Source organism: Vulpes lagopus, chromosome 20 (genome assembly GCF_018345385.1).
Source record: "Vulpes lagopus strain Blue_001 chromosome 20, ASM1834538v1, whole genome shotgun sequence".
NCBI classification, from domain to species: domain Eukaryota; kingdom Metazoa; phylum Chordata; class Mammalia; order Carnivora; family Canidae; genus Vulpes; species Vulpes lagopus.
The window spans coordinates 890,154-913,026 of record NC_054843.1 but is presented as its reverse complement, the minus strand read 5'-3'; the positions used below and the strand labels follow the sequence as shown (position 1 = coordinate 913,026).

The following is a 22,873-nucleotide window of genomic DNA, read 5'->3' as shown; positions in this document are numbered from 1 at the left end:
TGCAGGGCGGAGCGGCCGGGGCGCTGGGGCCGCACGCAGGGACTCGGAGCCTCGGTGAGCTGTTCCCAGGGCGCTGGGCCCCGGGCCGCCTGATGCTGGGCGAGCGTGGGCGAGCGTGGGCGTCCTCGGGGTTCTGTGCCGCGTCCGCTGAGGGTGCAGGGAGGCCGGCCGGGAGCGCCCAGGGGCCACTCGGACTCTGCGCCCCTCCTCCACAGGGCGGGAGGCCGGGCCTGCCCTCGGGTCTTGTCCGCCCTGGGTCTGGACACACGTGGGGGGCCCCGCCGGTCTCTGGGCTGGGGCTCGGCCTGCACCGGGAGCCGGAGCGGGGCGGCGGGGGTGGGGAGAGGCTCCAACTGCAGCTGCCTTCTCGGCCCAGCGGCCTGAAAGGGACTTTTCAGTGGACATCTGCATCCGCTGGCGGGGCCAGGCTCAGGGAGGCCGCGTTCCGGCAGAGCCCTGGGGGACGCCGTGCTAACTGCCCGGCCCCTCAGGCCGGAGGCGGGGGTCAGGCGTTCACCCAGGATCCGTGCTGGGCGGGGCCTGGCGGCCTTGGTCCAGGGGGAGCCGGGGCTGGGAGCATCGTCCCTCCTCTGGCCTCCGCTGGGCCCCGGGGCCTTTGCATCCCCGCCCGGTGGGGGCAGGTCTGGGGGGGCCCTGATCGGGGGTCACCCTGGCCCCTCCCCCACGTTGGTGACGGTGCCCCGGTGGTGAGCGTCAGGGTCCTGGCTGAGGGAGGTCCGTGGGCCGCCTGGGTAGCGAGAGGCTGCGGGGTGGGGGTTGGTGGGGGGCACGAAGGTTGTCTGGAGGGGACAGAGGCCACAGGACAAGGGCTGTCCCCGTCCAGGCCCTGGGGCAGAGATGGCTGTGGGGGCAGTGCGGTGTGGGACGGGCCCCAGCCGAGGCCGCAGCTCTGTCTGCTTCCCTCCTGTCCCCATAGGGAGAGCGGGTCGGGGAGGGCTGACGACAGCCCTGGAGTGGGGGGGTAGGGGGGACGGCGCAGCCACGGGTCGGGGCCCAGGGAGGCGCTCGGGAGGCCAGGGCTGCGTTGGGAGCCCCCGTGCTGTGGCTGCAGCCAGCCGTGGGTCAGTGCGCTGTCGGGGACCACGGGCCTCTGTCCGTGTGGGGGCTCGTCCCTCAGGCCCCAGAGCAAAGCAAGTAGGGCCCCTGCGCAGGGGAGGGTCAGGCAGCAGGGGGACTGTCCCCCAGGTAAGGGAGCTGTCCCCACTGACAGGGGCACCCCGGGCTTTGCTCTGTCTGCAAATTTTATGACGTCCCCGGGGACGAGGGTGAGGACGGGTCATGTCCCGAGCCTGGGAGCAGGTGTTACTCCTGCCTGCAGGGGAGAAACCGAGGCCTAGTGGGGATAGAGACGGGGTGTGCGCTGCTGGGCTAGCCGGAGGAGCAGGAGTGGCCCGGGACTGCGCCTCAGTGCCGCACGGACGCCGGAGAAGCAGAGCCCCAGGCCGCGGGGACCCCAGCTGGCCAGTGGGGACGTGTCACGGTGACGGCTCGGGGACGACGCCCAGCCCGTCTGTCAGGGACCCGCCAGGCGCGCAGGCTTCCCAGACGCTGGGCTTCGATCCACTGCCTTTAATAGGAGGTGAGTTCAGAAGCGGTTAGTGTTGTTTAAATGCTTCAGTCGCCTGCGGTGTCCACGTAACTCTGATGTAAGGAGACGAGGCCGCCTCGTGGACGGGTGCCTAGGCCTGCCCCCCCCACCCAGCAAACCTTACAAGTACCATTTGAGGACGTGGTCGAGCTTTCCCGGAGGCGCCCCCATGGCTTCGGCTTCCTTGCTGGGGCGTCAGGTGCCCGGAGCCGTGGATGCGACGGCCTGCAGGTCGGGAGGCAGGTGGCTCTCGGAGTGGCGGTTTGCGTCCGCCCCTCAGCATCCAGCTCAGCGTGGTCTTGGCGGTTACTCCGTCCTGCTCCGAGGAAGGCTGACGTGGGACATCGTGCAGACAGGAGCTCATCTTTGGCCTCACTGAGGAGGAGCGAGATGGCGGCTGCGAGTATGCCCTCCCCCGGGGGCCAGCTCCCTGACACTGTCCTTCCCCTTGGTGAAGGAGCTGTCCCTCCTGCTGCACGGCCGTAACCTTTGACCGCTTTCTTTTCAGTTGAGAAATCAAGTCTTAAATCATTGTTACTGTTATATATCGTGTGAGAAGGTGGCCCACCCACCTTCATCCGTCCACTCATCCACCTGTCCATCCATCCATCCCTCCATCCATTCACCCATCTTTCCATCCCTCCATCCAGCCCTCCATCCACAGATCCATCCATCCATCTACCTACCCATCCCTCCCTCCCTCCCTCCCTCCCTCCCTCCCTCCATCCACCTAGCATCCATCTATCCATCATCCACCCATCCACCCATCACTCCATCCATCCATCCACCTGCCCATCCATCCCTCCATCCATCTATGGATCCATCTATCTACCTACCCATCCACCCATCCACACATCCCTCCATCCGCCCATTCACCCATCCACCCCTCCATCCATCTACAGATCCATCCATCCATCCACTTACCCATCCACCCATCCATCCCTCCATCCACCCATCCTTTCATCCCTCCATCCCTCCACCCACCCACCCATCCACAAATCCATCCATCCATCCACCTACCCATCCATCCCTCTCTCCCTCCATCCATCCACCCAGCATCCATCTATCCATCATCCACCCATCCTTCCATCCCTCCATCCCTCCATCTACCCATCCATCCACAAATCCATCCATCCATCTATCCATCTATCCACCTGCCCATCCACCCATTCACCCATCCCTCCATCCATCCCTTCATCCATCCATCCACCCGTCCATCCATCCATCCACCTGCCCATCCATCCCTCCATCCATCTATAGATCCATCTATCTACCTACCCATCCACCCATCCCTCCATCCGCCCATTCACCCATCCACCCCTCCATCCATCTACAGATCCATCCATCCATCCACTTACCCATCCACCCATCCTTTCATCCCTCCATCCCTCCACCCACCCACCCATCCACAAATCCATCCATCCATCCACCTACCCATCCCTCCATCCACCCCCCCCCATCTGTCCATCCATCTGGGTGTTGGATCAGGTTTACCATGTTGGAATGTGATTGTCCCACGTAATACGCAGTTGTTTCTGTCGTGGAACCTGTGTCTGGAGCGAACCAGGTGGCAGGGCCAGACGCTCAGCCCTGCGCTGTTGAGCAGTTTTGTGTGTCAGTGATTCCAGCGTAGGATGCTGCCCGTGAGGCTTTCCCTGCTGGAGTCTGGGCCCAGCCTCTCCCCCACCGCCATGCTGCTTTCCCTCCAAGTTCTTCTCCGGATTCCTGGTCCTTGGGCACGCGGGAGGCCCGCAGCCACTCCCTCCCCTGGGGCCGTGTGCCCAGAGGCTGACAGTGCTGCCTCGTCCACTGCAGGCACCACGGCCAGGGGCCCAGGGGCCCCAACGTGTCTTTGAAGCATGTGAAACCGCTCAGGGCCCCCGCCCCCTTGCACTGCACCCGAGGGCAGCCCCCCTTGGAAAGACCCGGTTCTGCAGACACGTGGCCTCAGTTCTGAGGAGGAGAGAGCCAGTGCTCGGAGTGAGCCTTCCTGCCCCCGAACCCGCAAACGCTGGCCGGTGGGGGCCACCTGTCCTGCCCCTCTCCTCCCCTAGGACCACGCTGCTCCGTCTTCGTGTTCTCCCCGGGTTACGTCTACCCCAGGACTAGCTCACGGGCACGCTGGCATCGAGACTGGAGCGCACAGGAGAGGGCTGAAGGCGCCTTCCAAGCGCCCCTGGCTGCTGGGATGGGGCGTCTTTCTGTTCCCGCTGTGGGAATGCGTGTGCCTGAGTTTCCGTGGCTGCTGTGACGCGTGACCACAACCCTCGTGGCGGAATACGACACAAACGCTGTTCTCGAGGTCGGAGTCTCACGGGGCTAAGGTGGAGGTGTGTCTGCGGGGCTCTGCTCCTTCTGGGGGCCGCAGGGAAGAGCGTGCCCGCCTCTGCCGGCTTCTGGGGGCCACCAGTGTGCCCCCGCCTGGGAGGTGCCCCTGCTCTTCAGGATGCACGCGTTAGGTTTGATGAACCTCCCATCTGGGGCCATGACACTCCGCCCCTCTGCAAACCACCACTTGCAGGTTCGGGCACGCGGAACAGACATTAGGGCCCTGAGCTGCCTACCACGGCGTGCGTGTGCGTGTGCGTGTGCGTGTGCATGTGCGTGCACGGGCCCCTTACGGATCTACACCCCGGTCCTTGCTCTGCGTGGATGGGCTCACTTTCTAGGTATCTAGAAGTCCCTCTTTACGGCGACGGGTCTCAAACGTCCCGTGGCACTCCGGGAGGTGCTCTCAGGCTTGGGTGCTCTGGTGTGTCCTCCCTCCCCCTCAAGGGCGGACCTTTGGGTGTCCCCCGCCTCCTGTAGCAGAGGATGCTGTACTGGCTCCGCGCACCCTCTCTCATCTGTTCTCCCGTCCCCGAGGGCCCTGATTTGGGCTCCTGGTGACGGTGGTGCTTGGCGTGGCCCTGGGCCCCGGGGTCACGACCCTCTGCAGAGGTCATCATGTCCTTGGGCACCTTCTCTCCAGAGCTTCAGAAACCTTTCGCTCGGGCTTGGGTGGCCTGCGTTGAACATGAAGACGAGCGTGGACGGTATCCACACGTCAGCCGCGGGTACCCTCGCCACCGAGGGTCGAGGATTTATTTATTTGGGGCAGGGGGAGAGCGAGAGGGAGAGGCTCCAGCAGGCTCCCCGCTGAGCACGGAGCCCGACCCGGGGCCCGATCCCTCAGGACCTGAGCCGAAACCAAGAGCCGGACGCTCAGCCCCCTGAGCCCGCAGGTGCCCCGAGGTGTTCGTTCTCAGCACCTTTGTCGACAGAGCTCGGCCGTCTGTTACCTTGTGGTTGTGACCGAGTGTAATAAGCCGCGGGAGTCCAGCGTCCTTCCAAGGCTTATCAGGTTCAGGAAGTCCCTGCTCGTCCGTCTCACCCGGGGTGTTAGTTGGGTGCGTGGGCTGATGCCTGGTCCGTCACGTCTCTGTGGATTGTCAGAAAGTGTCACCTGCTTGCTCCGCAGGCCCCGCTCTCTCCCCCCACATCCACATCCCGCATCCGCGCTGTGCGTGTGACCCCGGGTGAACCCGCACCCACACGTCGTCATCACCCGGGCCCGCGGGGGACGTGAGGTCGGCGGGGGCCGGGGGACGACGCGCCCAGCACTGCGGCCCCTCACGGTGCTGGCCCTGGGAGTCCTCCTCCCCACCCCCGGCCCCCCAGCCTGCCCCGTCCCCCCGGCTGTGCCTGCCCCAGCCCAACGCACGGTGCGCAGCCCTCCCGCCCTGGCTGCCGTCGCCGGGTCACCCACGTCTTCGTCGCCATCTCCCGACAGCCTGGGACGCGGAGCAGCCTTCCTGATCTGCCCCCTGTGTGTCTGTGCAGGTCTCCCGTCCGCTCTTAAACACGTTGTTAGGGCGTGTTGTTGAGTGTTCAGGGATCTTTATGTATTGTAGGCGCCGTCCTCGATCAGCTGTGTCTTTTGCAAATATTTGCTGCCGGTCGGTGCTTGTCCTCTCGCCCTCCTGACTTTCACAGGACAAGGTCCAGCCGGCCAGTTGTTTGTCTCCTGGATTGGACCCGTGGTGCCGGGTCTACAGGGTCATCCTCCCGTCCAGGGTCACCGGGGATTTCTCCTGTGTCGTCTTCTAGAAGTGTCATAGTTTCGCTTCCTACACCGCGTCTGTGACCCCTTGTGAGCCAGTCGAGAGGAGCATAAGGTCCGTGTCCACGTTCCCCCTGCGTGTGGACGTCCAGTTGTCCAGCGCCGCCTGCGGAGGGCACGGCCTTCGCCCCGTGGGTGGCCTCGCTCCTTTGTCAAGGATCCGTCTGGGGCGTTCGTGTGGCTGTTTCTGGGCTCTCCCTCCTGTTCCGTCCACCTGCTGGCCTGTCCCGCCCCCACCCAGGGCCCCACGGTCCTGATCGCGGCCGCCCTACAGCGAGTGCTGGGGCCGCGGAGTGTCGTCCTCCGACTTCGCTCTTTTCCAACACGGTGTTGGCTGTTCTGGGTCCTTTAGCTTCTCACAGAGACTTTAGAATCCATTTGTCCATATCCACAGAGACCTTGGTGGGATTTTGATTGGGGCGGCATTGAGTCTACAGGCCAGGGCGGGGAGACCTGACGTCCTGACAAGCCTGAGTCTTTCTATCCATGGGCAGGGACTCTCCCTGCATTGATTTAGTTCTCTGATTTATTTTGGCAGAATTTTGCAGTTTTCCTCCTGCGGATGTTGTGCGTATACGCGTTATATTTAACCTAGATAAGTTGTCGGCGGGAACGCTAATGGAAACGGTGTGTCTTGTTCCAAATCCTGCTTGTTCGTTACTGATACGTAGGAAAGGGACTGAATTCCGTATATTGATCGTGTATCCTACGACCTTGAGTAATCACTCCCAGGAGACTGGTTTTGTTTTTCTGTCAGTTCTTTTTGGATTTTCTGCGTAGACGATCACGTCCTCTACGGACAGACAGTGGTTCCTTTTCCTTCCCAATCTGTGTACTTCTATTTCCTGTTCTTGCCTTATTGCTTTAGCCAGGATCTCTAGCCCGGTTTTGAAAAGCCACGGTGAGAGAGACGTCCTTACCTTGTCCCCGATCTCGGTGAGAAAGCTTCAGGTTTCTCACCATCAAGTGGGTTATGAGCCGTAGGGATGTTTTGTAGGAATTCTTCATCCAATGAAGGAAATTCTGTTTTTATTCGTGATTTACTGAGAGCTTTCACCATGAGTGAGTGTTGGATTCGGTCAAATGCTTTTTCTACATCCGTAGACATGATTTTGTGATTCTTTTTAGTCACTGTGTTGAGGAGGTGGATTCCCTTAGTTGGGTTTTGAAGGTTAAACCAGCCTGACGTACCAGGATAAGTCCCACCTGGTCGTGGCTGGCCTGTCCGCAAAGGAGGTTGTCCCCAACTGGGCAAGTCCCCCGATTCCTTAACCCGAGTGAGCATCGGCCAACAGGAGGGGGCCCCACTTGCCAAAAGATATCACCCACTGTGTTCCCACGAAGGTGTTCTTCCAGACTCTCAGAGCGTGGCACGGGCATTTGCTTTTTTGGAGAGATCTTGGTTCCCTGCCCACGACAGCTGGGCCAGGGCCTTCAGAGCAGCAGCTGCCACGAGCTCTGCAGGGAGGTGACCGCACCGCGTCCTCCACTCACAGTGCCTGCAACTGGACAGCGGACCCGTGATTTTTGGGCCGTGGCATCTGGACGCTTACTCCCCATGGGAACCACGAGGACTTTCGTGGAGAGGAAGAGGAGCTGCCCGAGGCTCGCCGGGGACCCGGGCCTGCCCTTGTAGCGTGCCGTTGCCCTGCAGCCCAGGACATCCACGGCTGCTGCATCTTGCGTTGTACAGCAGTCTGGAGAACTCGTAGCTGCCTGGGAGGAAGGGCAGTGGTGGGCGAGCCCATGTTTAACTCTGGGCACAGCTGAGTCAGGACGGCAGCGCCATGACATGCAGGCTGGGCAGAGTCCTGTTCCTGAGTCTCAGAACGTCTCCCCGAGTGCACCCTCAGCCCCGGGAACTTGTGATGTGAAGAGGGCGTCGCAGCAGCTGCCATCTGGGTGCACAGCAGGGGGGGATCTGACTTTGAGCATCAAGCAGGGGCTGTCTTCCCGGGGCCTGGGGTCTTCCCGTGAGGCTCCCCGCTGCTCCCTAGGCCTGAGGCCAGGCCGCTGCCGGAGCGAGGCTGTGCCTGCACTGACTTGACATGAGATGAGAGTCTTGCCTGCAGGCTAGGGGGGCCCTGGCTGGTGGTGCTGGTGGGAAGTCAGGGCCCTGCAGAGGGGAGACAGGACGCCCAGCACCACCCCGGGCGCACCAGCCCCGGGAGGGACCCAAAGGGCATGTGCTCCTGCCCTGCGTGGCTCCGGGCTCTCCTCTGTGTTCATTGTTCTGTCTCCAAGAGCTCTTTGAAAGATGGAGCTTGCCTTAGGAAGTTGGGGTTTGGCATTTCTCCCCACTGCTCTGACCTGGCCAGAGCCCAGGTACCCACCCACCACCCTCCTCAGGACTCCCGCTCGCCAGAAGCCCCTTCCCTGGAGAGCGTCTCCTCCACGTAACTCTCCCCTTGCAGGTGGACCACACCAGGGTCTTCAGAGAAGGGGCTTGGGGTCGGGGCTCTTGGCCACACTGTGGCCCCAGATTCCCGGCTCCGGCTGTGGGCACGCAGGCAGGAAATCACCCTGCCCTCTGCGCCCAGCGCCTGATGCTCCTGGCCCAAGGTCGCAGGCTCTGGTGTCCCCTGCCTGCCCAGGAAGCCTTCTGGTCCCACCTGGAAGGACAAGATATGCGGGAGAAGGCTGGGCACCGTACTGTGTCCCCAGCCTAGACTTGCGCCACCTCCCTGTGCTGGGGGTCACCCCGAGAGGGACCCGCTGGGGCTGGGACTCCACGACACGGTGGGCAGGGACACCGCACAAGGGCCCCGACAGAGCTGGGCACCTGGTGGGCTGTGTTACAAGTGTGTGCAGAGGCTCAGACCACGAGCACCGGGCCCTGATCTGCCCCAGGGTTTAGTTGTGTGCAGGCTGGCTCCTCACGGGGATAAGCCTGCGGGGCCGCTGGGCTGTAGGGTTTCCCTCTGTGGCCCTGCAGACGTGTGGCTGAGGCCCACTGAGGCCCGCGGCCAGGTGGGGTGGTCCCGGGGGTGGAGGCTGGGCTGGGGTCCCAGCACACGCGTGGGCTGTCGGTCCTGAGCTCACGGGGCACCCTGCGCAGCCACGGCCTCTGGCCCCCTGGTTGGAACAGTTCCTATTGCGTCCCCTGGGGCCTGGGAGTCCATGGAAAGAGGGACGGTGGCCCGTGGCCACAAGTCCTGGCCGTCCGTGGTGCCTGTAGAGGCAGGCCCGGAGCCCCTCGTGCCTCAGTGTCCCCCTGGTGCCCTGCCTGCTTGCTCCCGGGCACAGCCTCACCGGGGTCTTTCTCCTCTTTGCAGAGAGTCGGGGCTCGGAGGTGGGACTCCTGCAGCTGCTGGGAGAGCCCCCGCCCCAGCAGGTCACCCAGGTGGACGACCCCGACGTGGGGCCGGCCTTCGTCTTCGGCCCGGACGCCAACAGCGGCCAGGTGGCCCGGTACCACGTCCCCAGCCCGTTTTTCCGTGACTTCTCGCTGCTCATGCACGTGCGGCCGGCCACCGAGGGCCCGGGGGTGCTGTTTGCCATCACGGACGCGGCCCAGGCGGTGGTCTCCGTGGGTGTGAAGCTGTCGGGTGTGCGTGACGGGCAGCAGCACGTCCAGCTCCTGTACACGGAGCCCGGGGCCGCCACGACCCGCACGGCCGCCAGCTTCCGCCTGCCTGCCTTCACCGGCCAGTGGACGCGCTTGGCGCTCAGCGTGGACGGCGCGACGGTGGCGCTGTTCGTGGACTGCGAGTTGTTCCAGAGGGTGCCCCTGGAGCGCTCCCCGGGGGGCCTGCAGCTGGAGCCCGGCGCCGGCCTGTTCGTGGCCCAAGCGGGAGGAGCGGACCCCGACAAGTTCCAGGTAAGCCACCGCGGCCGCCCCAGGGTGGGGGCCGCCTGGGCTGTGGGGGCCGTTCCCCGGGGTGGGGGCCGCCTGGGGGGTGGGGGCTGTTCCTGGGGTCGGGGGCCATCCCTCAAGGTGGGGGCTGCCCTGGGGGTTGGGGCCGTACCGGGGGTGGGGACTATGTCCGGAGGTGGAGGCCGTCCTGGGGGTGGGGGCTTCCCCGGGGCGTGGGGGCCATCCCTGGGGGTGGGGGTTGTCCGGGGGGTGGGGGCTCCAGGGACAGGTGCCGTTGACCCCCTTGTGCTGCGGAGCCGGGGACGTCCAGGGTCCTCACAGGTCAGGCTCTTCCCTGCTGTCCGAGCCCCGTGGGCACCTCCCTCCACGAGGGTCTTCCTGGCGGGAAGGCCGCCCACCCGCTGCGCTGGGGGTGGTTCGGGGGGGGTCACGTCACCCCTGCATCAACCTGCTGCTCGTCCTCATTTTCACCGACCCCTGCAGCCGCCACGCAGTCGGCTGGGGAGCCGCGAGGGCTGTCGCCCCAGGCCTGCACCCGGCCCTCGGGGAGGCCCCGTCCCCCAGGCCCAGGCCCTGCCTTGTTCTCCGCGGGACGCAGATCCCGGAGCCCGGGTGGGGTCTCTCCCGGGGCCGCGGCCTCCCACGCTCGCTCGCGGGCTCGGTTCGCAGGTCCCCACCCGCCCCTGCACCAGCCCTGCCACGTGGTCCAGACGGGGTCCCCGTGTGGGCCCGAGGGGGCGGCCCCTGGGGGACAAGGTGAATCATCACCCAGACAAAGGGCGGCCTGAGGAGTGAGGTTCTCAGCCGGCGACGGCGACAGCGTGGCCGACCTTTCCCCCCTCGGGAGCTCTGAGCCTCGGGGTCGGGCCACCGGGGCCTGGACACCACACTGGGCCCCTTTGTGTTTTCAGGCTGAGCCTCAAGCACGATGAACTGGGAGGAGGCCGGGGGGGCCGGGAGGGCTGGTGTCGTCGCGTCTCCCCGGGGCGCCAAGGGGGCTGGGGACGGGGTGGCCCGGGGCGCGGCTGCGGGTCCCCGACACAGGGCGCGGTCACCAGTCCGCACAGGCCCGCGCCGTCCGGGTGTGTGGACGTGTGTGCCTGGGTTGCTGGCGTAGACACACTTTCATTTTTGCACACAATTCTTGGTTATTCGAATTTTTTCCTTAAAAAAAGGAGACAATTGGTTCTTTTGTGGCTGGCCTGTTTCTGTGCTTTGCGGCTTTGCTCTGGGCGGTTCCACGGCTTCTTACTGGCTTGTCCCAAGCTCTTTCTGTAGGAGAGAACCGGTCCTCGGTCCCGTCCGCTGTAAATTTTATCTCCCGTTTGCTTTTTGCCTTTTTATCTTGTCACTTTTTCACGCAAGCCGTTGAGATCCGTAACGTGGGAGACGCCCGTGGCGTGTAGCGTGGCGGCCGAGCCTCGGGCGTGGGGAAGACGGGGCTGGAGCGGGGCGTGGGCCCCCCCCCCGTGGGCCCTGGGGGGCGGCTGGAGGCCCAGCTGATGTCACCCACGAGTCGCGTCCTCCCGAGCCCTGCGTCCGCCCCCTGGCGGCCCGACTGGAGGCTTCAGGAATGTTCCGTGTGGGTGTTTGGTCCGATTGCAGCTGGCTGAGGGGCCAGCCCAGCCCCGGGCTCTCCAGACTTTTGGGGCGAGGGTCCCGCCGTGACTCGTGCGACCGGGCTCCGGGAGGTGCAGCGGGCGTCCCACCCCCACGCCCCCGCCCGGCGCCCCACGGAGCCTCTGCCGTGTCTGCCCAGGAAAGCGGGGCTTTGCAGGTTTCCTCCTCTCGAGTCCAGCGTGGGGCGGGTGTCCCCCGGGGCCGCGCTCCCGCCCGTTACTGGGGCGCCTGCCGGCTGCCGGCCCACTGCCTCTGAACGTCCCTACCTACTTCCACGGTGGCACCTCACGCGGGCCGGTCACGTACTGTGCCCGAGGGCCACCATGCAGCAGGGGGGACCGCCTCGGTGTGCGGCCCCGTGGCCACGTTGTGGACCAAAGCAGCGCCTGGTCCTCCGAAGCCGAGGGGTCACCCACCAGCCACGGGCAGGCCAGATGCCCGGGACGGTGCAGGGCAGGCCGGGAGCGTGTCGTCAGGGGCCCAGATTCCCCAGGCCGGCACCCGCACCCGCCCCCGTCTCTAGGACAAGCGCGCCTGCCCCTTTTCCTTGCGGTAGGAGGAGGGAGGCCACAGCGGCAGCGTCTGTGACACAGTAACGTGCCCCGAGGCGACCCCGCCGGGAGGAGCCCAGTGCTCTTGTGCCAACAGTCAGGGCCTGACGCAAGCAGGTGGTCAGAAGCCACTAGTGCAAGGAGCGCGGGGACCTGGGGAGGGGGGGACAGTGACCACTGCGGCTGGGCTGTGACCCGGGCCAGGCCCCCGGGTGGGGAGGGGGCGGAGGGTGGAGGGCGGAGCAGCCGAGCGAGGCAGGGGTGAGTCGGGCCGGGAGTGCGGGGTCCCCCCTGTAGGCTCACTCGGCCCCCCGCAGCAAGGACACGGCCCTCCCCGGAGAGTCGGGGGCAGCCCACCCCAGGCCGTCAGGGGGTGACGGTCCCTACCACCCGCGGTGGCAGCCACAGGACACGGCTGCCGCGGCCTTTGTTCGCGAAGCTCAGCGGCGTCTCCGGGTTTCACAACGTCTGCCTCCCGGCCCGTGGGCTGCTGCCGGCGGGGCTGTGGCTTTTGCACAACCGACGTCTTCGCCACTAACGTGTCCTCGGGGAGCGGCGGCCGGCTCTCCTTCCGCGCTGGTCGGTCGGGGCCGGGTCTGCGGGGGCACGTGTGTCCCCTGCCCCCACCTGCCGGCAGTGCCCGCGCCCCCCTCATCGCTGCCACCCCAGGGAGAGCTCGACCTTCTGGAACCTAACATCAGCCCTGTGCCGTCCCTGCGCCTCCAAACCTGGGGACGCGTGTCAGCGGGGCCACCCCGTCCCTCCTTTGGCAGGGCGGGCGATCCCAGCACCTGCGTCCCAGCCCCGTGCCGCCGCCCCCCACCCCCCCGACCTGAGCCCTGCTCCGTGAGGCCAGCGTGGCCTGTGTCTCCTGCGGGCAGCGGGCGGCATCTGCGTGTGCCGTGCTCCTGGTGTGCACACACGTGCTCCCACACACAGGCTCACGCATACACGTGCTCAGGGCACGCAGGTGCCTACTCGCTTACATGCACACAGGCCTCACACGTCACCACATGCACGCACACTCCATGCACGCAGGTGCGTACGGTTCACATGCACCGACATGCTCTCTCACACGTGCCCTCACCACATGCACACCTGCTCCATGCACCGAGGAGTGCAGTGATCACGTGCACACAGGTGCGCCCACACCTGCCCTCACCACATGCACACACACCTGCATGTTTGTCCACACGCACATGTATTCACACGTGACCCGTCCACAGAGCTCACACTCCTCCCACGCAGCCTGGCCGCCCTCCCTGGTGGTCAGAACATCCCAGAATTAGAAGGAAGGACACTCGTTCCTCACGTGTACCCAGCCCCGTCCACAGCCGATTCCCCCGCGGGGCACGGACCACGACTCTGGTCCTGGAGCCCCAGCTGGTCCCCCCTGCTGCGTCTCCTCTACCTGCAGGGGTCACAGGGGGGAGGGATCCCCGGTGACCACAGTGAGGGGGGCTGGCCTCACTCTGACCTGGCGCTTGTGGGGATGCTGCAGGGTGGCAGGGGCCGGGGGTGGCGAGGGCGGCTGCGTGGCGGGCCCCGTGGGCTCTGGGTCGACACAGGCCGTGGCTGGTGTCCTGGAAACGTCGGGGGCTGATCTCCGGCCCCGGCAGACAGTGCTCTCTCTGCGGGGCCGCCGCCCTCCTGCGTGGGGTCAGGCCCGGCACGCCGCCCCCCTGCCCCTGCCCCCTGGGCCCCCACCCTGGCTGCTGTCCGTCGGCTTCCCTGGAGTGCCGCGAGGCCTGGACACCACCCGGCCACCCCAAAGAAACTTCCAGAACCCATAACCATCCTGACCCGGCTGAGAACCGGTGCAGCTGCCTTCTGGGCCTTGACCGGGGCCTCGGGCCATCTCTGTCTCCGACCTCCTGAAACACCGTGGTTAGGTGGGGACAGCGGTGACGGAGACGGTCCCGCCGTGGCCGCCGTGTTCAGCGCCCTCGGGTCAGCCCAGCTTCGGGAAGAGCCCATCTGCGACTCCGTTGGTGACCCGAGCTGCGCCGGCTGCCGTGGCCTCGGCCCCTGTGTGCGTCCGTGCCAAGGGGTCGGTGCCTAAGCCCCGCGGGCTGGAAATGACGCACCGGCATCCGACCGCTTCCCGCCCGTGTCCTCAGCATGTCCTTCTCCTCGTGCTGGGGCCCCGTGGGGACCATAGGGCTTCGGGGCCTGGGTCCAGCCCTCCTTGGCCTCCCAGGGGCAGGTGTCGGGGCCTGAAGGAGCACGTGTGCACGTCCAACACACATGGACACGTGTGCACACACGGGGATATGGGATGCGGCCCTGCAGGCCTCGCTGTCCAATGCAGGGAGGTGGGGGGGGCAGAGGGTCAGAGCCACCCCCCTGGAGGGTCTAACCGTCCTGGGTAGGGATCCAGGGGGCCTTCCTGGAGGAGGCAGCTTTGGGAAGCAAGGGGAGCCCTCCCGCAGGGCTCATGGGGACACGCGGGGCGTTGTTGGGTTGTCGTCACGTGCTCCTCGTTGCTGTGGGGCCGCAAGGTCACGGGGTGCAGGGTCGGCGATGGAGGGAGTCTGGAGGCCATTGGGAGGAAGAAACAGAAGAACGTAGGGGGCATGTGCAGGCCGGAGGGCCAGGAGGCCCCTGCAGTGTGGGGCGGCCCTGAAGGGCATTTCGGGGTCCGTAGCGCGGGCGCAGCCCGCCTTCCCCGGAGCCCTGGCCGCCTGGCCACGGCCTATCGCGAGGGCGGTGCAGACGCGCAGGCCGGATGCACCAAGTGTGGCTTCGGTTTGGGGGAGAAGCACCAGAGTGTCCCCGCGGAGAAGGACGTCAAGTGAGAACAGGAAGCACCGGAACAGGCCTGTGGGTGCAGGCCTCAGCCTGGGGCGCGTCACGGGGGAGCTGCCCACATGGTCGCCCACTGGCAGCCCCCTCCGCCCCCCCCCCCCACGGCCCTGGCCCTCCTTGGTGTGGGGAGACCCGTGTCCTGCCGCCCGCCGCGCCGTCGGGGAGCCCGGCCTCCCTCCCCGGCCTCATGTGGGTGCTCCGGGAGCCCCGTCCCAGACCTTCTCGCTGCGAGCCGGGTGCTGGCCGGTGTGCACCCCCCATCCCGGAGCCCACGGTGACCCCCTGTCCCTCTGCCTCAGGGGATGATCGCGGAGCTGAGGGTGCGCGGGGACCCGCACGTGAGCCCCCTGCACTGCCTGGAGGAGGACGACGAGGACAGCGGCGGGGTGAGTGGGGCCGCGGCCGGAGGGTGGAGGCACAGGGCGGGGGCAGCCGGGAACCCCACAGGGGGGCTCGAGGGCTCGTGCGGGTGCCACGAGCCGGGGACGCCCTCATCAACGGCAACGTCAGGAGGAGCCGCCGGGCCTCCAGCCCTCCCTGGGAGCTCCCGCGGATCCGGGCGGGAGCTCCAACAACCGGGAGGAGCCGGGGCCCCGCGGTCGCTCGTGGCCAGAGCGTGCGGCGTGTGTGCGTGTGCACGTGCCTGGGGTCTAAACAAGAAAATCCAGGTCTCGGGTGCGGGGGACGGAGGGCAGGGAGCCGGTGTCCTGGGGGATCCAGAGCTCAGAGTGTCCCCCGCCACCCCGGGGTGCACAGTGAGGCGCCAGCCGCCAGCAGGGGGGGAGATGACCGGTCACGGTCCCCACGGCCGCCTGTTCAGCGCCGCCAGCCCGTCCACCTGCGCAGCCTTGTGTCGCAGAGCCGTGCGTGGAGCCCCCCATGCTGGGCTTCCGTCCCCTGGCCGTCCCCCCACACGGCGTCCTGGGAGCAGGGGGACAAGTCGAAAGAGGCGCGGGTGGCCCCGCGGGGACAGGGGTGCTCACCGGCGCTCTGCTCCTCCCCTGCCGCCCTCAGGTGTCTGGAGACTTCGGGAGCGGGCTGGAGGACGACCGGGAGCCGTCGGTGAGTGCCCGGGGCCGCCCTCCTGGGGTCCCGCCAGTGTGGCCGGTGAGCACGCGTGGGACACGCTCCCAGCTGGGCCTGGGACGCGGGGGTCAGGTGGCCCGTCCGGGAGATGCGCCCCCGTAGCTCTGTCTCGAGGGATTTACAGTTCGGTTTCTAATCCTAACACCCGCCCCCCACCCGGGTCCCTGGGTGACCTTGGTGACCCGTTCCCGCCCGGCCGGTGGGTCTATAACTCTCACGGAAGGGAAAGCAGGCAGGGGTCACGGCGAGGAAGGTTCCAGAGGCCAGACCAGAGCTCTCCCGGCTCCCCCCACCCAACACGGCACATGGGAGGGAAAAGGCCGCTTTTGCCCCACGTGCAGGGACGGGTGGCCCCCACCCCCTCCCTCCCAGGGCGCCGGGACCCCTGGCCCTGCAGTGGCTGGAGCAGTGCTGGGAGGGCGCCCAGTGGGCCTGGGTGCCCGTGACGGCCCTGCCCGCGTCCGGCGGCCTGCGGCGGGATGTGGGCCCTTTCCCCACCGAGCTCCCGTCCCTGCTGCAAACCAGAGCCAGGCACGCGGCCCCACGGGAAGGGCGCCCGGGCTGTGCCAGGGCCGCGACGTGACGTGCTAGCACTAGAGGCCCCGGTGACCCGGGGCGGTCGCATATTTCCACCCTCTGCCCCCGACCTGCGGCCCTCAGGCCAGGCCGGCCTGCTGCTGGGGGCCTCCCTGCTGCCAGGGGACTGGCCTCAGCCCTCCCAGGGCGCCCCCCCCACCCTGCTCTCCGTGGCCGCTCGGGGCCTCCGCTCCCTTGGGGTCAGCGGCTCATGGATGTCGGGAGGCCAGCGGGGGCCCGGGGGTCAGCTGGGGGGCCTGGCGGCCGGCAGGTCACAGGAGAACGGCCACCGAGTGCCCTGACCTTGTGGGGTCACCGGAGCTCCCGCCCAGGGTGGGGCGGGCGGTGGCAGGAGCCTTCAGGCGCCCCCGTGCCTGGGGCCCCGTCCTGGGGCTGCATGTGCCCCGGGGCCAGCCTTCCCCCTCGGGGGTGTAGATCCAGCCCCGCCAGGCAGGTCGCTGACTCCGGGGAGGAGCTGGGGCGCTTGAGGGTCACCGGGCCGTCCTGGGCCCCGAGCCTCCCTGGCCCGCAGGGAGACCTCCAGGCTTGGGGCGCGGGGACCCCGACCCACGGGCTGTTTAGGAGAAGCCAGCGCGCGAGCCCCGGAGCGTCCTCCCAGGACGAAGCTCCTGCTGCTGTTGTCGTGTCTCTGAGAATCCGTAGAGCTCGCACCGGCCAGCGCGAACCGCCCCACGGACAGACTGGCCCGTGCCCGCGCCCAGGACGGCCGCCTGTGCGGAGTAACGGGCTGCTTCTCCCACCCTCACCCTTTGCCAGGGTCTGCTCCCCAAAGCCGAGCTCCCCGAGGCTCCCCCGGTCACTTCTCCGCCCTTGGCTGGAGGCAGGGACGTGGAAGATTCCAGAACGGAAGAAATCGAGGAAGAAGCCACGGCGTCCCCGTTGGGAGGTAAGGCTGTTCGGTGGGTGGTGTGCGGGGCCGGAGGGGCTCCCGTCCATCGGGGACACACGCCCAGCCCAGCCCGGGCAGTGGTCAGCGCCCGCCCGGCCCCACGGCCCCAGGGGACTCGGCCCGGAGCCACAGCTTGGCCTCGCTGTGTTCTGTGTCCCGTCTCTCATGTTCGTGTCACCGGTGGGGGTCGGTGGGGCCGTCGCGAGGGTGCAGGGGGCTCGCCAGGAGGCCCCAGGGCTGGCTTTGCAGGACAGCTGGTTGCACAGGTCACCTCTGCCCAGGACGTCCATGAAGCAGGCCCGTCCCAGGTCGGCCTCTGGGGTCGGGGACGTTCCCTGTGGCCCTGGAGGTCTACGGGGTGGGCTGCGGGGCAGGGGCTCAGGTGGACCTGTGGGGGCCAGGGTGCAGGGGCTCAGGGGCCTCAGGTGGACCTGTGGGGGCTGGGGTGCAGGGGCTCAGGGGGCTCAGGTGTGGACCTGCTGGGGGCCGGGGTGCATGTCGGTCACCGTAGATTACAACCCGACACGTCCTGAGTGGGAGCATCTGGTGTCAGCAAACGTCCTCGCTCTCGGGGCCGTGTGCCTCCTGGCGGAGGGGTGGTGATAGATGTGGCGAGCTCCGGTGCCCAGGGAGAGGAGTGACGTGGGCCTGGGTGTGGGCAGGTGCATGTCGGGGCCACGGCTGGGCTCTGGGCAGCCTGGGGTCGGGGCGGGAGCGGGGGAGCCTGGCCGTGCTCTGGGGACCGACGGCCGCCTCTGCCTCCCCAGCTCGGACCCTCCCCGGCTCGGCTACAGTCACCACAGAGAGCGCCCAACGCCTTGGGGGCAGCCTGCAGGAGGTGAGCCCCCTCCCCGGGCCCCTCCCCGGACCCCAGGGTGGTCGGTGCTTCAGTCCACTCACCCGAGCTCCGGGAGCCCGTGGCCGGCGCTGTGTGCCCTGTGCCGGCACGTCCCCTGCGGGCCCCTGGGTTACCAGGCCCAGCCTCGGCGGGGTGCAGCCGCCGGCCCCAGCCTGTGCCCTCGCCTCCTCGTCCCCAGGCTCCTACAGGCCCTGCGGCGCACAATCCTGAAGCATGGCCGGGACCCGGGCCTCAGGGCCCCCCGGGCCCCCCAGGGCCGCCAGGGAAGGATGGCACCCCTGGAAGGGACGGTGAGCCGGTGAGCACCTTCCGTGGGTCGGGCGGGCACCGGCGGGGTGCTGGTGCCAGGGCAGCAGGTCCCGGGACGGAGACCCTGGGGCGGCCCTGACCCCGAGGCTGCTTCCTCGCCGCTCCAGGAGGGGAGGGCGGCCAGGGGGGCTGGCAGGGGGCCGCTGTCCCTCCCCGGGTCATCCGTGGGGCTTGGGGCTCGGGTGCGGGTCTCTGTTCAGACCGGGCGGGCGCGGGGCGTCGGGCGGTCGCTGACGGTTCTCTTGCACGTTCCAGGGGGATCCCGGTGAGGACGGGAGGCCGGTGAGTTTGCTTCAGAGCCAGGTGTTCCTGTCTCGTGTGTGTGAGACCCTCAGGGCCCTTCCCCGTGACCCCCCGTCAGCGCCACACAGCGCACAGATTCCTACATGAACCGTTTTGAAAATGCAGCTTAACGCCCGCTGAGAAAATACAAGCCTATTGATAGAAACACAGCTGTGCCCGGGTGCCGGGAGTTAGGCTCCTTGCAGGTCGGGAAGGGGAGAGAAAAGGTGCAGCTTCCAGGCTCCTAGAGGAGCAAACACCTGAGGGGTGGGGAGGGGGCGAGGGGGCGAGGGGGCGAGGGGCGGCGCAGACCCGCCCGCAGTCGCCGCAGATAGAGCGTCTGGGTGGAAAGCACCGCGTCTGGGTTGTTAGGAAGCCACAGATGCTGATAACGTGACGCGGGAAGGTTGCCCGCGAGATGGGGGATCCCGCAGGCGGCGCCCAGTAGGGAGCCCGGGAGGGCGGCCCCGGTGCCCCTGACACCGCTCATCCGCGTCTGGGATGCTGCGGAGGACAGGAGGGATATTCCCTACTGAGGCCAGGCCGTCCCTGAGTCCCCGGTGCTGCGGTCGCCTGCGGGGTCCTGGGGGCTGAGGACACCAGCCAGTGCTCAGCCCGGGCGGCCTGGACCCCGCAGGACGTGGGGACGGGGACAGCTCGCTCCGCTCGAACGAGCCAGAGTCTCGAGTGTGCCCGGCGCCCGTGGACACGCAAACACACACCACCTCCACCCCACCAGCGGCAGCCGCGCAGGCGCTCAGTCCACAGTGCCTCCCCTCGCACCCATGCACACGCAGGTGCACACGTGTAGGTATACACACATACATACACGCAGGTACACACACTTGGGTGCACACACATGCACACGCAGGTGCACACGCAGGTACACGTGCAGGTGCATACACATGCAGGTGCGCACACATGCAGGGGCACAGACACTTAGGTGCATACACAGGAGCACACGCAAGCAGGCGCACACACTCAGGTGCATACACAGGTGTACACACATGCACACGCAGGTGCACACACAGGTATATACATATACACATGCAGATGCCCAGGTGCACACACAGGTACACACAGAAGCAGGTGCACACACGCAGGTGCACACACCCAGGTATACACACGCAGGTGCACACACAAGCTGATGCACACACAGGTGCACACAAGAGCTGCATACATGGAGGTGCACACACAGGTGCACGCACACGCACATGCAGGTGCACACAGGTACACAAGGAGGTGCACACACGGGTGCACATAAGCAGGTGTAGCACACACATGCAGGTGTACACACAGGTGCACACACCCAGGTATACACACAGGTACACACACAAGCTGATGCACACACAGGTGTACACAAGAGCTGCATACATGGAGCGCACACAGGTGCACACACACTCAGGTGCATACACAGGTGCACACACATGCACACCCAGGTGCACACACAAGCAGGTTCGCACACAGGTATATACATATACACATGCAGATGCGTGCACACACACAGGTACACACAGAAGCAGGTGCACACAGGTATACACGCAGGTGCACACACTCAGGTCGACACACACAGGTATACACATATAGGCAGGTGCACGCAGGTGCAGCACACACATGCAGGTGCACACACCCAGGTATACACATGCAGGTGCACACACAAACTGATGCACACACAGGTGCACACAAGAGCTGCATACATGGAGGTGCACACACAGGTGCACACACGCAGGTGCGCACACACGCACACACAGGTACACAAGCAGGTGCACACAAGCAGGTGTACACACAGGTATACACATACATACACATACATACACGCATGCAGATTCACACACATGGGTGCACACACGCATGCACACACAGGTGCACACATAGGCACACACTCAGGCATGCGCACCAGCGGGAGAGAGCACTGGTGACCCCGAGGATGCCCACGGGGAGGCCACAGCGCAGCGTTTAGGGCGGGTCCGCATGGCGATCCCCAGGCACGTCCACCTCGGGTCCTGCGTGACGTCCTCCGGGGGCTCGGCGGGTCCCGGCCGCGAGTCTTCGGCGGTGCGGGCGGGGTCGGCACAGAGGCGCCTTCTGACGGAGCTGCTGGTCCTTGTCTTCCAGGGCGACCCTGGGCCGCAGGGCTTCCCCGGAACCCCGGGAGACGTGGGCCCCAAGGGCGAGAAGGTGAGAGGCCGGGCGGGCCGGGCGGCGGGCCGTGCGCGTTACGTCCTCAAGCCCTGACCGTGGTGGGACCGCACCCCCTGACGTAACCGGTGCCTTCTGTCCCCAGGGCGACCCTGGGGTCGGGCCAAGAGGACCCCCAGGACCCCAAGGGCCTCCAGGGCCACCAGGACCCTCCTTCAGACACGACAAGCTGGTGAGTCCCAGCTGCAGCCTCTTCCAGCAGGGGGGCCACCCGCTGTCCCCAGAGGAGGGACCCTCCGCCCCGTCCCCGGCTTGGCTTCCTCATACCTCCTTCAGCTCACTCCCGCCTTCCCAAGGGGGTGTCCGGGTCTGGGAGTCATTCCCCGCCGTCCACGCAGCAGGGCGTGGGGTCCATGCGGGTCCGTGGGGCCTGCCTGGCTCTGGCTCCTTCCGTTCAGGGGCCGCGTCCACTCCCCGCTTCGGCCTCTTGCTGGAAACCTCCCGACTGCTGCCCGTGTGCACAGCGCGCCCCATGAGCTCCGGGCAGGGGCGGGCCCCCACCTGCTGGCCTCAGGAGAGGGGAGGCCCGGGGGGTGGCCTGAGCTCCCAGTGACGTGTCCGTGGGCTCCTTCCCCCAGACCTTCATTGACATGGAGGGGTCCGGGTTCGGCGGTGACCTGGAGAGCCTCCGGGTGAGTGTCCGTGGGCGGGCGCCCGGGTGGGGGTGGGGCCATCCTCTGCAGGTGCCGCTTTAACCGTCGCCTGTTTCTCCACGTCCAGGGCCCCAGAGGCTTCCCCGGCCCCCCCGGGCCCCCCGGCGTCCCAGGCCTGCCCGGAGAGCCAGGCCGCTTCGGGATGAACAGCTCGGACGTCCCAGGCCCCGCAGGCCTTCCTGGTGTCCCCGGGCGGGACGGGCCCCCTGGGCTTCCCGGCGTCCCGGTAAGGCCTGCCTCCCTGGAGCCCCTCGCTGCCCCGTCCCCACCCGAGCCCGTCCTGGAGTCGGGGTGAACCGTCGGCCCCACCACGTCCTCCCCCTCCTCTTAGGAGGGGCTCCTGTCTCTGGGCCCCGGGGAGGAGCCTGGGTGGCCGCTCAGTGACCGTTCAGCCCGCGGTGTCCCAGGGTGAGGGTGGCCCCTGCTCACGCCCTGGGGGACCCAGGGGCCCTGCGCTGCCCCACGGTGCCGCTGCCACGTGAACCGGGTGCCCGTTGCATGGTGTTTGCACGGCGACACACGCGGGCGTTCGATTCAGCACACGTGGTGCCCTGCGGTGACCGGGCAGGGCCAGGGGCCCCCCTTCTCACCGTCCCCCCGTTGGATCCGCTCAAACACAAGTAAAGGAGAGAGGTGTGAAGCCGGAGCGAGCCGCCTGCGCCCTGCCGGCCTGGGCTCCGTCCTGCGTCTCCGGAACATTCCGGCGCCCTGGGTTCTCGGGAGGTGCCCGTGCCCAGGCGATCGCCCGCTGCCCCGGGAATCTTTCAGCGACTGAATCCCCCGGGCCCCACGCTCTGCTTTTCTCTCCCCCAGGGACCGCCAGGCCCTCCGGGGAAAGAAGGAGGACCAGGGAAGCCCGGCCCGAAAGGCAGCCCCGTAAGTCTGGGGGGGCGGCCGCAGCACCGTATAGGGGCCAGGGGGCGACGGAGCCCGGGGTGCGCCCCCCACGCCCGGGGACGCCGCACGGAGGCCGCCCCCACGAAGGGTTTTCAAGTAACACTGACTCTGGGTTTGGAAGATTTAGCTCAAGTTCTAATTTTGGTCACAACCGGGGTCTGGTTTCCACGTGGTTCAGCGAATGACCCGGGGGGTCGTGGGCCGTCCGTGGTGCCGTCCTTGGTGCCGTCCTCTCCGTGGGGGCCGGGCTCCGTGGGGCCGAGCGGGGGGCGCGTCCGTGGGGCTGTGGGCTCGCAGACTAGAGCCTGTCCTCCCGGCGGCGTCGGCCCCCGGGGCAGCCGGCCAGGACGGGATGACGACGGCCACAGCCCGCGGGTGTGCCCGGGCCAGAGCGGCACGCTGGGAGCGCTGGACTCACGTCTCGGGGCGCGGCGCTCAGGCAGGCTCCCCGGGTCGGGACGAAACGACTGAAAGTGTTTGCTCTTCTCTCGCTGGCTGCACGTCTGAGCGGTCGTCCTCTCTCCCGCAGGGTGACGCGGGCGCCCCAGGACCTAAGGTACAGGCGAGACCCCCTAGCTGCCCCCTGACAGGGCAG

At 67.1% G+C, this 22,873-nt stretch overlaps 1 protein-coding gene and 1 long non-coding RNA gene across 10 annotated transcripts in view; one reads left to right on the top strand and one right to left on the bottom strand.

Moving 5' to 3' along the window:
* Nucleotides 1-22,873, top strand: part of COL18A1 (collagen type XVIII alpha 1 chain) — a 74,761-nt gene that overhangs the window by 36,387 nt on the left and 15,501 nt on the right. For 8 of the 9 annotated variants that reach the window (XM_041735261.1, XM_041735258.1, XM_041735257.1 and 5 more), the window contains exons 2-14: nt 8,987-9,531; nt 14,807-14,893; nt 15,522-15,569; nt 16,947-17,076; nt 17,847-17,917; nt 18,117-18,236; nt 18,503-18,529; nt 20,645-20,707; nt 20,814-20,900; nt 21,307-21,360; nt 21,449-21,607; nt 22,195-22,257; nt 22,808-22,834. In XM_041735261.1, coding sequence (XP_041591195.1) covers nt 8,987-9,531; nt 14,807-14,893; nt 15,522-15,569; nt 16,947-17,076; nt 17,847-17,917; nt 18,117-18,236; nt 18,503-18,529; nt 20,645-20,707; nt 20,814-20,900; nt 21,307-21,360; nt 21,449-21,607; nt 22,195-22,257; nt 22,808-22,834 — 1,481 coding nt within the window. Of the gene's footprint in view, nt 1-1,278; nt 1,601-8,986; nt 9,532-14,806; nt 14,894-15,521; nt 15,570-16,946; nt 17,077-17,846; nt 17,918-18,116; nt 18,237-18,502; nt 18,530-20,644; nt 20,708-20,813; nt 20,901-21,306; nt 21,361-21,448; nt 21,608-22,194; nt 22,258-22,807; nt 22,835-22,873 lie in introns of those variants that run through there. The other variant, XM_041735260.1, reaches the window with a different exon arrangement.
* LOC121479564 lies at nt 4,661-6,380 on the bottom strand. The gene is made up of 2 exons (XR_005984751.1): nt 5,358-6,380; nt 4,661-5,030 (listed from the first exon to the last, which is right to left on the bottom strand). It is a non-coding gene; the product is annotated as an uncharacterized LOC121479564 (long non-coding RNA).